The sequence below is a fragment of the Strix aluco genome, chromosome 3 (genome assembly GCF_031877795.1).
Source record: "Strix aluco isolate bStrAlu1 chromosome 3, bStrAlu1.hap1, whole genome shotgun sequence".
NCBI lineage: Eukaryota > Metazoa > Chordata > Aves > Strigiformes > Strigidae > Strix > Strix aluco.
Genome location: NC_133933.1, coordinates 58,295,373 through 58,312,127, shown reverse-complemented (window position 1 = coordinate 58,312,127; position 16,755 = coordinate 58,295,373). Strand labels below are relative to the sequence as shown.

The 16,755-nt window shown below is 35.7% G+C and overlaps 1 protein-coding gene across 1 annotated transcript in view; it reads right to left on the bottom strand.

Moving 5' to 3' along the window:
* The window catches only part of ADGB (androglobin), a 130,584-nt gene that overhangs the window by 45,511 nt on the left and 68,318 nt on the right, over positions 1-16,755 (bottom strand). The window contains exons 15-21 of the mRNA XM_074820698.1: positions 14,417-14,585; positions 12,444-12,507; positions 10,671-10,773; positions 9,493-9,634; positions 7,264-7,378; positions 5,598-5,765; positions 2,143-2,286 (exon numbers count right to left, since the gene is read on the bottom strand). Of these exons, the coding sequence (XP_074676799.1) occupies positions 2,143-2,286; positions 5,598-5,765; positions 7,264-7,378; positions 9,493-9,634; positions 10,671-10,773; positions 12,444-12,507; positions 14,417-14,585 (905 nt within the window). The remainder of the gene's footprint in view (positions 1-2,142; positions 2,287-5,597; positions 5,766-7,263; positions 7,379-9,492; positions 9,635-10,670; positions 10,774-12,443; positions 12,508-14,416; positions 14,586-16,755) is intronic.

Sequence of the window (16,755 nt, the reverse complement as noted above, 5' to 3'; positions counted from 1 at the left end):
TTTCCAAAAAAAAGGTCAGATTTGACCGGATCTACTCTCAGACACAGACAACGAAAAGATTTCATTCATCTGTTACAGCAGTTTACACTGATGACTGTTAGGTTCCAAAGGGTTATAACTCAAATCTTGCTAAGATCTGAGCAATTAACCTGACGATGTAGCAGTGCTAATGTGGGGAGTTAAATCAAGTGATGTCAGTCCTTCTAGGCCTTCCTACAATGCATTTCTCACCTGTTTTTTCTTGCTGTCTACCTTTTTTTTTTTGACATTTCACTTGATTTATGCTTTTTTGAATGCAGGTGTCTCCATTTCTTTAGAGTTCTGGGATGAAACCTGAACAAAAGCATGAATTTATTCCAGTGAAACCTTTATTAAGCAGGGCAGAATGTATATCCAACATCAATAAATCCAAATGGAAACAATTCACTTTCCAGTCCTATAGAAATCTTCTGTAATTTAAGTTTGGAAAATCAACTAAATTAAAAAGATATATTGGACACTGGAGAAAATCAAACTGAAACAGAACTTTCCTTCTCCATATATTTATTCCACTTTTTTGATTCACCTCCCCAAATCCTAAAAAATATTCTGTCACAGTGGATCTCATAATTCAGTATATGAGGTTGTTGCTACAACCTGTCAACTGTGCTAATTATTCAAATCTAATTAAAAATGTCTTCTCTTCTATTGCTGACAAGGATTTAAGTTTTTTTTTTTTGAATACAGAAATCAGTAGCAGTCATCTTGAAAAATCTGACAGGTGTTGTGGACTTCAAGTGGTGTGACAAATGTCAATAAGATGACCCTTACAGCTTACACTCTTGACATAGGATATAATACAATGTGAAAAATACAATGAGTCATTCAGTCATTCTGGCTGATCCTTTATCTTTAATGTCTCATAGAAGAATAACCTTCAGAAGAGAGGAGGTTTGGAGGAAAGTCCCCATTAAAGAGTGAGATAGAAGTATAAGTGCTTTCTTAAAAAACAAGAGTATTACATCATTTGGTTAGTAAAGATATTTGCGTAAATTTTAATGAAGTTTTTTATATCGATTTTCCAAAATAAACTCACTAGTGAAAGCTAGTTAATATAATTTTGATTGACCAGGGAGAAGACTTTATACTGAAAGTTCATAATAGCAGAAGGAAAAGCTAAGTCACTCTGAATGGCCTTCAAATGGTGATGATGTATCTTCCAGCCTATTTTTTAGATAAATTCTTTTTCTGTCATAATATGAAACCATATACATAAAGCTTATATTAATAAATTAAATATTAATATTAATAGATTTAAAAGATACATAGACTGCAAAATAAGTATCTTAAAATGGAAAAAAGCCATATATTTGGTTGCCAGGTAAACTAAACTCTAATGATGCCTCCAGCCTGGATACAAAATGAGACAAAGAATCTGTGGGACGAGAATTAATCCCTGCTTGTAAATAAATCTGTTTGCCTTCCAACGGCTCCTCCTACAGTACCTTCAGGTATACAGCAGACCCTAAACACAGGATGGAGAAGAGGTGGATGGTGCTGTAGTTGGTTCCCCATTGCATGTGTGTGACTAGCCAGCTAACTAGCCAGCCAACACAGTAATTTGCCAAGTAATGGACTTAAAAACCAAGCAAGCAAGCAATCAATCAAAAGCCAAAATACCACCCACCACCCCCCCCTCCCCAAACAAAAACCCCTCAATCCATCACCAAGAAATAGCTGAACTTTCAATGAAGGTACTAACTTCAGTCTTTCTTTGCTCTTATTTCATGAACAATATATGCATTTAAGGCCTTTTCAGCTTGTAATTTGAACAAGAGCCTTGATCTGCAGTACCTCAGGTAAAAAAGGCATCTGTAGATGCTTGCTAATGTTTGTCAAAATTGACAAATGAAAGTCAAGGAAGACAAAGGGCAATTTTATAAATTTTATAAATTAACAAAACATGAACAGACTTTCTGGAACAAAGGATAATTTCTATTCTGACATGAGTCTCACACAGACTGTCAACAGTAGAAGGCTTAGGCATCTCATAAGAAATGAACCATGCCTACTTAGGGAAGAAAACAGAAGATTAGTGAAGAGTTGGCTTCCTTGAGAATAGGAATGGGCAGATATATTTGAAGTGATTAGCAATACCAATACAGTACCTGAAGACACAGTGTCATCCTCAGAAACCTCAGTGTCTTTAAAATCCAAAGTGAAGGACGTGAAGGCAAATTTATAGCTGTAAGCAGCCTTCTTGCCTAATACACATTTGATCAAATACCACAATGCACTATTGAAAACCTAAAAGCAAAAAGAGGAAAAGCATTCAAAGAATGATTAATTTTTTAAAGCGATTTATATTGTTTCTCACTATTGTTTCAAAAACTGTTTAGCTCTTTTATTTTTTCATGTAAAAATGAAGTTTTTAACTTCCTCTAACAAATACAGTATCTGAAAATTAGTCCCAACTGTAGGATTACAATGCCTCAAGCCAACAATCAAGAGAAAACCTGTTTCATGCCTGGCTTATTAAATATAGGACTGATTCTACAGCATAAGTTTTTATCACCCCAAAATATCTTAGTAGTTTATGTGAAGTGAGTTGATGGTCTCATACCAGAGGACAGCAGAACACATTATAATCATCATCATGAAAACTGGCATTCTAATTAGAAGTTTTGGAACAGAGACCAACAATCAAATGGGCATGCTTACTGAATTAGGAGGTGGCACCACAAGGAAAAGTAGGAATATATTGACGGGCAAGAGGGGAAGATTTTGTGTCCTACTTATATGACTAAACTGATGGCTCTATTTTTATTCTTGACATATTGATACTCTTTAAAGAGCAGAAATCCAGTCTCTTTTTCTTTCTTCCAACAGATGGAAATTTTAGAGTGTGTTTTTCAGAGCTTGTTTCATAATTTGAATTGAAGAACACATTAACATCTTATTGGAAAAGATATAATTTTTCACTTTCATTGTCCTTATTTTCATATTTTTCTGCTTTCTGGAAATGTTTTACGCTAAGTTATTGTGTTGGGTTTGTGTGGTGCGGTCTTGGTAGTGGGGGAGGGGGCTACAGAGGTGGCTCCTGTGAGAAGCTTTTCGAAGCTCCCCCGACACCAAGTCAGACTTGCCTTTGCTGAGCCAATTAGCAATGGTGGCTGTGCCTCTGTGATAATGTATTTAAGAAGGGGAACCTGAGAGGATGAGGGGGAGTTGTGAGGGAGATACCTGTGCAAACACCAAGGTCAGCTGGAAGAAAGAAGGAGGAGGCAGGGAGGTACGCCAGAGCACAGACTCCCCTGCAGCCCATGGGGAGAGAGCAGGCTGTCCCTCTGCAGCCCATGGAGGTCCACAGTGGAGCAGATGCTGACCTGCAGACCGTGGAGGACCCCACGCCCAAGCAGGTGGCTGCACCCAAAGAAGGCCAGGACTCTGAGGGAAGCCCGCGCTGGAGCAGTTTGTCGCTTGGAGGACTGTGACACATGGAAGGGACCCACGGTGGAGCAGTTCATGAAGAGCTGCAGCCTGTGGGAAGGACTCATGTCAGAGAAAGTTTGTGGAGGTCTGTCTCCCATGAGAGGGACCCCACGCTGGAGGAGGGGAAGAGTGTGAGGAGTCCTCCCCCTGAGGAGGAAGGAACAGCAGAAACAACGGGTGATGAACTGACCACAATCCCCATTCCCCATCCCCCTGCGCTGCTCAGAGGGAGGAGGTAGAGAAATCGGGAGCAAAGCTGAGCCTGGAAAGAAGGGAGAGATGGGGAGAAGGTGTTTTTAAGATGTGGTTGTATTTCTCACTGTCCTGCCCCGATTGGTAAATTAAGAGGTAGTGGTGGTGTTCAAATTACATTGACATTCTTTTTCTTCCCCAATGGAATCTGTCTTTTGCCCAAAACCATAATGGGTGAGTCATCCCTCCCTGACCTTGTCTCAATCTCCAAGCCTAGAAGCTGTGTGATGCTCAGTTGCCCTCTGGGCTTAAACCACTACAGTCCTCTGTCGTGCCCAATGTGGGGCATGAAAGCACAGCCGCCTGCTCACTCCTTTCCACTCAGAAATGGGGAGGAGAAAATAAAACAAAAGGCTTACAACTCCCACTGCTCCTCCCAGATTCCCTTCTTAAATACGTTATCACAGAGACGCAGCCACCATCGCTAATTGACTCGGCCTCGACCAGAGGTGGGTCTGACTTGGAGCCAGGGGAGCTTCAAGAAGTTTCTGACAGGGGGCCACTGCTGTAGCCCCACTAGCAAAACCCTGCCACACAAACCCAACACAGATATTTACTTGAATATTAATAAACACTTCATTTAGTTTGAAAGATTTAAGACTGGTGAAGAAAGAATCTACTTTACAACATTACGTTCAGAATAATTTTTCACTGTTTGTATTAAAGATAGATAATTTCCATATTTTCATTCCTGAATCACTGTCGGCTCAGTGCCTCTCATTTATCTCATTTCTGTTTTTTTATTCCTTTACAACTATTCATTGGTCTTCTTAGACAGGGAGAGACAGAGATAACCGTGTTCATGCCTACTGAATTTTTTTTAAGGTCCCTAAGTTTTACACATACTTCATATGAGCATGTACATTTAGAATTTGTATTTTCCATTCCAGAGAGGTCAAACTGATTTTTTCTGTTGGACTTGGCATGAGAATTACCTCTTTCATGAGTGGTGCACCTGGAATCATTCTTCTCAATTCTGTTGTTTTGCTGAATTTGAGCCTGGTGTGAAGCCCATGTATGAAAGTACTGGCTTAGGTGTTCTTTTTTAATATCAGCAATTATAAAAATATTAATCCCTTGCTTTTATTCAGTCTTCTAAAATGCACAGACTAAACTGCATGAGCTTTTTAGTACTCTGATGAAAGTAATTGAATCTGGAATATATAAAGTACTGACTGTAGAAAAATCAAGTTCTAGCAGTATTATCAACATTTGCATATACATAAAAATTTGCAGACCTTTTATATAACTTTTTTGTTGCAATCTTTTTATAATATTGCAAAGCTACAGTATAGAGACCTACAGAAAAGTGTAAGATTTTCATCATGTATCTAAAGACCCTTTAACTTATCAAACACAAAGCAGAAAATTTGAATAAGAATGTTGCAGTTTCAAAAACTAAAGAAAAACAACTCAAAAATACTGTGAGGAAAAAACCCTCATTACTGTCTTCAGTAATATAAGCTGTAATAATGTTTGCCTGTGCCATCAACATTAGGCACAGAAATGAACCATTCTGGCTTTTCTGCATTTCAGGTAGTGTCTTTTAAACCCAGAATTAAGTCATAAAATAAAAAAAGCTGATGCTTTCTGCCCCAAAGTATGATAAGCTAAACTGACAAACTTAGAGACTCAAATTTAGAATGTGCTACTCCGTGCATATTAGAATTTGTTCATATTAAAAGAAGGTAATTATTGTACACAGTTGCAAGTTATGTCATTTGGGCTTACACTTAATAATGAATGCCACATTTGGAGCACTCACGAGGTCCTTTTTAAAACCATAGTCATTGTTTTGAAGAGGATAAAGACAATGTTAAGCTGTTATCCAGCTTCTGTAGCCTTTAGATACGTTCTTAAAATTGTTTATTCACCTTGAAGTGTTCTTCAACCATTCCAGTACCATGCAGGCCAGGAGGACAGTGAGCTAGTTCCAACTCCTTCAAGGCTTTAGAAAGTTCAGGCTTACTGCTGAAATTATTTACCACATTTCCAACCGCTTTCAGGATAGCTGTAGCCTGTTCTATAAACCGGTAGCTCTCCTGGAGAGAGAGAATAAAAACAACCATTGTTAGAAAGATTGCTTTAAGATTTTCTTTTGTTTTCTTTCTAGGCTGTGACACCATACAAGATTTTTTCTGTGATGAAGTACAAAACTTTTCTTAAGTCAAGCAATTGTTACTCATTTTAGGAACTGTAAAATCAATTAGGTATCTGGTATGCTAAAGCATATACAATTTTCACTAATTTTAGCTACTGAAATAAAAATGTTATAACACTATAACAGGCACCAAAACATATCTCTGTTAAGGATTTTATTTTTCCTGTATCATTAGTATGAGGACATTTAATCAAATTAAGATGTATATAGAGACTTTCTACTGCAGTGATAAGGCTCTTGTTAGCTGAAATGCTCAGCATCTATTATAAAAGGACAGATGAGTATTTGTTTCCTGCTGAAAACAACATCCGAAAACATGCTACCTAAAGAATCATTAATCTTCATCAGGATTTCTGTGCAAGAATGTGGACACTTCCCTGCAGATGACACTATGCAGAGAAATTTCTGCTATGCAGAGAAATTTCTGCCTTCAAAAAGTGCAGAGAAGACCCCAGGAATCAAATTCTGCTTTATTTTCTTGATGAGGAATAGCTTTTCATCCACAACCTGAAGACAAGGCCACAAGACATTTTTACAGCCACAAGACATTCTTAATGGCCCAACTTCTTATATTTAAACTTCTTTGCTATAATAAATGTAATAAATTTGCACAAGCTGCTTTAATGTCCTATTATTAGGACCCTGAATCTACATTGCTATGTAAATTTGCTGTTGCACTCACCTTTCAAAATATTTTTGCACAACTGTGCTCTAGAAGCTATACTCCCTCCCATCAGTGCCCATGTCAAATATTTGGGCCTACTGCTTGCCAAAGAAATCTTGAAAATATGGATGACAGTGATATCTCTCTGGATTGTAGGCAACAAAGGCCAAAAGATGTAGTAATTACTCCCCTGGGCCTCTTGCTCTGAAAAGTTGTTTGAATCAGTTGTTCATTTTAGGTATAAAAGCTGCTCTGGGACCCAGTGAATAATATGAGATTTCATGGGACAAAACAAACGTTACCGATGTGACAGTTTATTTTACTAGGCAGGTATTTTTGAATATTAATTAATATCTGTACATGTATTTTATCACATGCCTCAAAAAGAGAGCTTATACGCTACCTCTTACATATGTCTTCCAAGAAGAGTATTTTTAACATTCCATTTTATGCTGCTGCTTTATGTAAACCACAATACTACCCAATGCTTACTTACATATTTATACAATTGTTGCAATATCCATATCAGTGCCTGCTGCACTGTAAAACAGATTTCTTTTATGCACTCATCCATTTCATACTGAAATTAGTATTATACCATTAAATATAATAACTCTAAATGAAAATTCAATAGTACTTCATTTTAAAACTAAATAATAGTTTAGTTTTAGATAACAGTGTCACATTATCACAATGCTTGACTAGTTCTGGTTACCTTTTCAAGACTTGGCATCACAGAATCCTCTTCTCCAAAGACACATGGCACCATGCTACACAGATGAATATGGTGCCCTATGGGAGAACTTACTGTGAAGAGCAATACATGTCGCCTACATTCAAGAAAAAAAATAATCCAAAAAGCACATTTTGTTTTGTTTTTTAAATCACAGAAATTCTTAGGCTTTTCCTTTCATACATTTGTAAAAATTGAATCCTTTACTAGACGTCTTGGCTCTTCAAATCCTGCATTTCTAACTCCTTACTTCTCAAGTACCTCCAAACATAGGCATTAGGGGAAATCAGAGAAGTCACTATTTTATTTTTATTCGTTCAGGCTTTATTTTGATTTTCTTTAGCAAAATAGGTGATTTTACTATTTCAGATGGATACAAAACCTAAGTTTTTTAGTCAGGATTATAGTTAGCTACACTTAAAAATGTATCTGCTCTAGAAAGCTTAGAGAAGTCTGGTCATGCATTACTTAGACCATAATTTCCATATTTGCATTGACAAAACAGGAAAAATAAATGCATAACTGTGTCAGGCTAGATGAACACTAGAGAGTGACTATTTTATGGAGCACCTGTGGGCCAAACCACTCAACCGTAACCTCCTAGGGTGGCCAGCAACAATTCAGTATGTCTTATTGGGATACACTCAGCTTGTTCTTGTTTGCTTGATTGTATCTTAGAACGGAATCCAATCATAAAAAAAGCCACTCCTAACTATAGTTATACAACGCAGGGAATTCATGCTCTTCTCTCCAGTCAACAATGTCCTGCAGTCCCACTGAAATACTTGAGGAGCTTGCTGATACCAAATGGCGAAGCTTCATGGTCTTACATCATTGTCAGAATGGCATTTAGCTGGAGAAGTTCACCTAGGACACAGCTTCAAAGTGTTAACCAGAGATCCAGCAGTGAAGTAAGAAAGGAGAGTTACCCCCCCACACACACTTGCACTTTTTTAACTGCATCTTCTTGCGAGTGAAATTTGAAATGCGCCCTGGCCACCCACAGGCAGAGGGAAGAAAGTGCCTTCATGGCTTAGCAAGTCATTTCTCATTCAGAATGAAATGAGGAAGTGGTCAATAAGCCTATTTGTCTCCCACATCTGCTGTAAATGAAATCTTCCTGTAAGCCTGCTGGGTCTGCCTGGAGTGGGGAGAATCAAAGGTGAGAAGCTTATCAATTTGAGCTGCCTGTATCTCTGGTAGCTCTGAAATTTGCAGGGGCAAAAAGATACACGGTTTTGGCTTTCCTACAGGAAAGAGATATGCAACTTTTGGAAACTACACCAAGGAAATACATGTGGTGGCAGAACTAACCTATAAACACAATAATAACTTTTCTATTTTTAGTCTGAATCAAAACAAATAGAGAGCACTATTAAAGATATTTGATTAAATGTCAATGTGCTAGTATTGTGCTATTTTCCTTCTGTGCCTATTTATTTAAAACCTTACTTGTTTTTTAAAAAATACATTTTGTTTCATCTCTTTGAGATTAAACTCAAAGAGTTTAACTGGTGATTTTCTATTTTTGGAAAAGTAGGCGCCTCAATGCATTAGTCAGCAACTTCATGCTTATGGCAAGAGACGAAGATGTCATCTTCCTTGTTCCACTGGAAGAAACTTCAGAAACTATCAAATATCAAGGGCTCTTGCCTTTTATTCATTTCTTATTTAAACAGTCAGTGCTCTACACTGAATATCTAGAGTTAGATGCAAAGAGAAATAAATTATATTAAGCACTATGTGAAGACATGCAAGCCTTTATGAATAACCTCAGAATTTTTCCTGCCATGTCTCATAAATCCTGTTTCAAGAAAAGCTATGAAACCTCCTAATTTATCATCATGCTTTTACAATTCCACCAAAATTCCTAATACTTTATTTTTTGTCGGTATTCCAGAGAACATCTCAAAATCATTCTTAACACTTCTAAGTAGGAATTTATATTCTAATTTATTTTTTAGCAAGTCAGTGTGATATTTTCTTGCTAGATGATCTTAAATAAGCGTAAAGAATTAAAAATATTTATAAAGGTTTTGATAATTATTTTAAATTCATAGTAATTTTGCAGTCTTACCAAATCCTAGCTATCAACCAGTCTGATATTCCAAAAATTCATGTTTCAGAAAATAAACTCTTGGTTACTGTGTAAAGTAACCAAGATCATCTCAAGCCTTAAGACTAAATTGTGAAATGCAGCCTCATACATACCCAACAGGAAGATTCAATAGAGTAGCTTTGGTTGCCGTTGTATGCATCTTTAACACAAGTTCTCCAGGAGTCACACGTTTCCAAGAGAAATGTTCAACCATCAGCACACCCTTCGAAATACTAGAACATTCTTGTTTAGTACCTAGATTAAGAAAGAAAAAAAAAAGCCAAACCTCACACAATTGTGGGGGGGAATAACAGTAAAATTAAGACAAATATACTTATGGAGAATCTGTAGCTACTTCACAGTCATTCAAGTATTCATTTAGGCTTTGACAACTCAGAGAAAAGAGTCAGTCATTTGAAATGCATAGGCGGTAAAGAATATGGCTTATTTGTACTATTTACTAGAAAGCAATGGTTAAAAGAATGTGTTAGGAGGATGTGTAAATCAGACATCTTCCAAGTCACTTAAAGTTGCTCTAAAACTCCGTAAAAATCCATTCTGTCCACATGCAAAGGAAGCAATCAGCCACACAAAGCTTATATTTATATTACAGTTTAATTATTTTAATGGGATGGTCAGTTTGGATTTTTTTAAGCTTTTGGTTCTATCTACTCTACTCTAAATGCACTAAAATTATGTCCATACCCAATGTTTAAATGTCTGATTAACTTAAGCTGACTCTCATAACATGCATTAGCTTTTCTGAATGCCATTCTATGATTTTCATAAAATACAAGTGATTTTTATTTAAATGATACAAGTTGTTGGATCTTGAAATAAGCCAGCTGTAAATATACTTGAAACCTTACTGTGCAACAGTTTAAAAATCACTTAAAAAATAAACTTTGGTCATATTGCCGATTTTACTGCATTTTGATCAGCTAAGACATAAAGTACCTTGTAAGAATGGAATTTGTAGAAAAAGAAACCCTAAGAAACCCAAGGAAATCCATACCAGAAATATATTGATGAAAAGCTTGCATGCAGGAAACCATAAGAAGCAGTAAATGAAGGGATCCTTTCAAGAAAATATTCAAATATGAAAATATATCAATATGAAATAACAAGAAAGTATTGCTTGAATATTAGTGTATTTCCTAATATCAGTTTGACGATTTAATGCTAAACTCTCAAACTGGCTAAGATACACCACAGACAAACACAACAGCACAGACATATTCAAGAATGGGAAAACACAACACTAACATGCACTTTTCTGTATTGGCCTTACCTCCCCTATCATCCCAGCGAACTAATGCAGAAAAGCTAACCAGGATCTCAACAGGCATCAGACTGTCCACAAGTAAATAATAGAAGACTCGGTCATCAGTAGACTGCATAGAAAAACAGACATTTGTTCATCTTTCATTTTCATTGAATGCTCTCCACCTGGTCTTATACATAGCATGACTAAGACTTCAGATACTGTGACCCTAGATATGGTATGGGAAGTAAGTAATTAACTGTCACTACTTTTGCCAAGTTTCAGAATGTCATTTAATCCCAGAGCCTCATGCTGCATGTATAAACCATAATGTTCAAAGATAAAAGGAAACAGAAAAGTTTCTTGAATAAGAATATATCTACTTTTATATGATATTCTTCATATCCACCTTAATTTAGTAGTTCTACTTGCCAAAGATCCAATGGAAGACCAAAAATTTTGTTTTGTGCTGCAACTTTCTGATTCTAATCAATTACAGTAAGTTTGAAAGAAATAAGCACTCTTGTAATTTGTAACATAATTGATTCTGCTTCATGTTTTTTTTCTATGAAAATATATGGAGGCAGCATTTTTCATTCTCAACTTTAATACATGATTCCTATGCCAATATTAGAAACTATAGAATGATTCTACTGTTCCTAGAAATTCTTCAAAATCTAAAGGTGAATGAACTTCTTTGCTTCAGAACTGTTTTAATACATGTCTTCCTACATTCTCCAGAGTTATATCAATACATTTTTTGTATCTGATCCTGGAATACCACTACTATTATCTTCATAGCACAATATAGAAGTGTCTTTTATGAGTCTGATACAGAATTTACCTAATAGTGTAAACACCTCATCTGTATCAATTTAAAAAAAACAGAATATTTTTACAGCAAGGGGTTAGTTTTTTGGCACAACAGCACACAGGCTTACACAGTCTTGATGCCAATTATGGCTTGTGAAAGTATATGGTGCAGTGATTGGGAAAACTTCTTGTGATGTGATTACAAATAGAGAGAGGTGTGAAATTGCAGGTATACTACAATTATGAAGCATAATCCATGTAGTTAACCTTCTCAGTACAATATTTTACATGAAGTCCACACCTGGAGTTTACATTTCAGTACTCTAAAATTACACTTCAGCTACAGTGTAAAACTAGAGCTGGAATGGGATATTCAAGCATGTTGAATAACCTTCTGATAATATGAACTAATGCCAGGTTTAAAGAAATAGTGTAATTTCAGTGTAACTAAGGGGTATTTTTAATCCCTGCAAGAGAATCTCATAAATTGCTACAGGACTTAGCATGTAAAGAGAAACTGGAGGACTGCACTATACAGACTCCTGATTTGGGTTTTAGGTGACAGGTGAAGATGAAGAACTGAAGGGCAGATTCTGCAGCTCAATCATCATTAAATTTAATTTAGTCTCTAAATTGTTATAAGGTAGATTTAAATCAAGATATGGACAGGATGGAGATCTGATTCACTGTAATATATATACTCTCACTACCAACTTTCATGGTTTACATACACTTGTTTTTATTATTGTGCAATAGCATTCTACAATATTTTCTTCTTGTCTTAAAACACTGTGAAACACTTCTGGATACTTGCTAGCAAACATTATCTTTGCATTGACTAAAGTAATCTTAATGCATTATTATTTTTTCAGTAATAGCAGTTCTATGTGATCTACTGATATTATTTAGGATATAGGTATTATCTAATTATGTAAGACTTTGACAAATATAAAAAGGAGGACATAAAAACTCAACATGGTCATATACCTTAAAATCTGTCTTCTGATAGTTATAAGCGTATGTATGTGGATTGTGGAAAACATACAGGTTCCTAGGGAGAAAATAAAATAAAAATATATGTAGGAAAATAATCTTAGTATAAATTGTATATATCAGGTAAATATCTATTTCATAGCATAAGATACTAATTTTACTTTCATGAATAAATCTCCCAGCTATTTATCAAGAATGGTTCAACATTTTTAGTTTCATAAAACTAATACAATTCATCTCCAGAGAAAGCAGCTGACATTAATTTCTATCGTTGCTGCACTTTTACAGTTTTCCATTGGAGGTCAGGCCACTAATTTGTCCAGTTTGAATCTATAAATGGTAATAAGCTAATATTACTCTAAAATTTCCATGCCTACCTGAAAATTACTGTAATAAAGTTATCTATAAAGTATCACTGTAAGGAAGAACTATTTTTTATAGTTTATTAATGTGCTTTTTCAATTCTGTGGTCATTTGCACACCTTCAGAAAGCTACTTAGTTCCTGACATTTTTTTCTGACCTTGATTTAACCAAAGGGAACATAAATGACTTTGGCTTTAATTAAGGATGGAATTAGATGTGAAGTCCAATGTTTTATGTAAAATAAATGTTTTGGTTACTCAGAAACTTATCAGGGATCCTGATCCATTGCTGACATTTCAATTCCTACAATGACTAAAATTTTCCTCATTTCTCAAAGTTGGTATGAACTCTGAACATTCACCTTCTTTTCACTGTATCTGAGATGTAGGCATGTCAGACAAGGAAGTGCTTTCAACAGAACTGACTGGTAAAATGAAAATCTTAGGTGCCTAATTTCTTCTGAGTGATAAATTCTTCTAAGGTCAATCAAGATGCTTTGTTAACAGCTACTTTATTAGTTCACTGCAAAAATTAGCAAACTCTCACCCATTTAGGGACAGGAATAAGAAACTGACAAATGCTCTATACCTTAATATTACAGTGGTCTACAAAAGGTCAACTGTACATTTGGCTAACAAGTTAAAAAGTTCATATTTTACATTCTCTCTGTATGACACTGTGAGCAAGACTTTGAAAGGAAAGGAAATTACTTTGCTTGTAATGCTTTTTTCTGAAGACCCTATCTTCCTGGACCCAGGGCTCCCCAAAAGTAGTTAGGCAAACCTTAACAAGGTCTAAACTGATTTTTTATTCCTAAAATTCATGTAGTGCTGCTGCTGTAAAAGTTATACAATATCCCTCAGAGAGGGAGGAGAATTTAATATCTGCTCAAGAAAACACTCATTTATGAAAATAAAAGCTTCACAAAGAAATCTCAGTTACAAATTCAAATGAAGAAAATCTGGGTGAATTATCTCTGATAAAATTACTCCCCTCACCAATATCAGATTCTCTAAAGGATCTATATTGTACGAGGCTTCTTAAATCTGAAAGACAGAAACTAAAGATATCACGCTACAATCACGCTAGCTTTTTTATGTTTGCAGAGGTATAAACGCCTTGGAATTATATTGAAAAGGGAGTGAAAGAAAGCACCTAGCTGACCAAGCTGAGCTATGCTGATGGCAACAGAAGACTTCCACAACTTTTTTTGACTTAGAATTGTGTTGTTCAGTTGCAGACTGTGTCTGCCCAGTGGCTGACAGGTTGGGCATGTGAGCACCCTAATGGCTGCACACTCCATGACCTACCAACTTCCACCCACATTACAGTCTGACATGTGTTTTGCAAAGCTGGTGGTTGTGTTCTCTGCTGTACTCTGGAGGACATACCCAAAACACAGCATGGAGCTGCACCTACAGACTCACTGTCAACAGGGGCAGGAATTCTGACCTGAAGGGGAGCCTTGGGACCACTCTGAAAGGCAGGACATTTATACAAAGACCTGTTGAGAAGATACACTTTTTATATAGTCACATTTTGCATTTTACCATCGTTATACTGTATATTTTATGGAATAAACCACAAAACCTGTATTCCTTACTGGAAACAAACACAGAAGTCTTCAAAGCTAATCCAGGTTTCCCTGGAAACAGAAGTCCTTTCCAACTTGATTTCTTCCTTTGATTTATCCCCTGTCTGGATGTTCATACCAGTATCAGCTGTTTCTGACATTTGTTTTGCATCAAAATTGATATTCTCATATAATTCATCTGTAGAGTTAAGAAGACACACAGAGCCAACACAGTGACAATATGCACATTAAAGTAGTATTATTTGTATATTGAAAAATTATCCTAAAATAATTTTCAGGATATTTTCCATACATCTCAGAGTTTAAAAATAAAAAGTAACCCACTAACCTAAAAAGCTCAAAAGGTGATGAAACAACTCTGTACACATATTCGTTGTTTACATCTGCAATTGCTTAAGTATTCTGCCTCAATATACTATTACATACTGAACTGTGCGCTAGAACCCTTAATACCAGCATGTTAGGTAAACATACATAGGAATTCTGCAAACCTAAAGTTATCTATATAAAGAAAAATACAACCCCCTGTCGAAAGCTCCTATTCAGTGAAAAGCTGATGGGGCAGTACCATCAAATTTTTACAATCCACAGAAAATAAAAAATACACAGAACTGTGGAGCACACAGAGACCTATCTTTGCCTCTGGTACTTATATAGTATGCCCTGTGATGCTACGCACACAAATCAGCCTAACTACTTGTAAACAGAAATAGATTTGAACTACAAGACGCGAATTTTCTTGTAGGAAAAATCAGAACTACTGTCAGATTCATAACAAAATATAAACACAGAAATGTCATGTAGATACATTTTGCAATCAATTAATAACTTTTAAAATTGTGTTGTAATGTCACTTTCTCTGCCTTTACTCTGTGAGATTCATATAAATAGTTATTGAAGATGTTTAATCTGGCCCAAAAAGAAGTTTTGAGAATAGCTCAGAACAGCTGAGAATAAAGCTGAGAACATCTCAAACACGAACAGCTATTAATTCAGAATGTTTGCTGAGGAAAAAGATGAGATAATATCCAAACAGGTAAGGAATAACAAATGAGAAAGCTAATTAGAAAAATACATAATTTATATTTAAATGTGCTTTTTAATATTTCATGATCAGCAAGACACATAGTGATGTGCTAGATAACTAATGAGTTTATAAGATATAGGTGGTTCAAAATTAGTCTACAACGGTTTTTCAAGAATTGAAAGGAATGTAATGTAAGGAAATATACCAAAGAACTTTTTCTCTTCCTTACACTATGGAACAACTACCTGAAAGTTATAAAATTTAGGCTTTTTCTTAGATTTAAGTTAATGTGGTCTTTAGCCTCCAGTGAAATAACCACAGTGCTTGGCTTACAAATGTGCGTATCACAGAAAGGATGATGAAGGGGTCACCAGAGCAGAACTATGCTCAGTGTCATCTTCCTGTGGCTCACTGTTGCTCCTTTTTGTTCATTCTGAACATGAGTACTAGAGCACTATCAATAGACCTTCAGGATCAATAGAGTCAATAAATCTCTGCAGCCTTCAAACAGAAGATATGCCCCACCCTATTTAAAAGTCAATACAGAAATTTTTCTGTTGGTTCTGTATGCAGACTGGGGTCAGAGGGAAGATAGCTCTTCCAGTGCAGTTAAAGGAAAGCAAAACTGGTGTCAACAAAATGGCTGAAGTTTCCCCACTCCTCTTTGAAGTAGTAATGAGAATCTTGTGAGAATGTCATCAAAAAGCATACTTTATCCTTTTTGATCTATGCAGTCCAAAGGCAGTGCTGTTCAGAGCTTCCTGATATAATTACAAGAAAAAAGTAAATCAAACTGCTATCATTTACCTTGTATGCAAGAAGTGCCAGCTATGAGAAACTGCAAACACTGGGTGATAGAATGAAGATATAATTTATGGAATAAAAAGATAAATAAATTTGAAGCAAATCTTTTGAGTTGTTCAGTATAAAATAGTATTTTTAAACTGACATACGGAAGATAATTGCAGCAACTAACTGTCCATAATTATAATAGAATTTCTTGAACAAATGCAAATACTAATCAAATACACAAGGCTATAATATGAGTTTATAATAAAGTTAAACCACAGAGAGTTTCAGAAAAGGGAACAGCATATTTGGATTCAAGAATTTTATGCTACTTAGAACTCAAGCAGCAAAGATTAATGTTACAATCAAGCCCAAGAGTAAAAAAGTAACTTGATGAATAAAGGAAAACATTCAAACAGAAGTAATAACAAAACATGCATTGTAACAAAAAATAGAAGACAAATAAAAACAGATCGATAACTGAGCACAGTAGCATACAAACTAGAATAATTAACCCAAAAAGAGAAAAAAG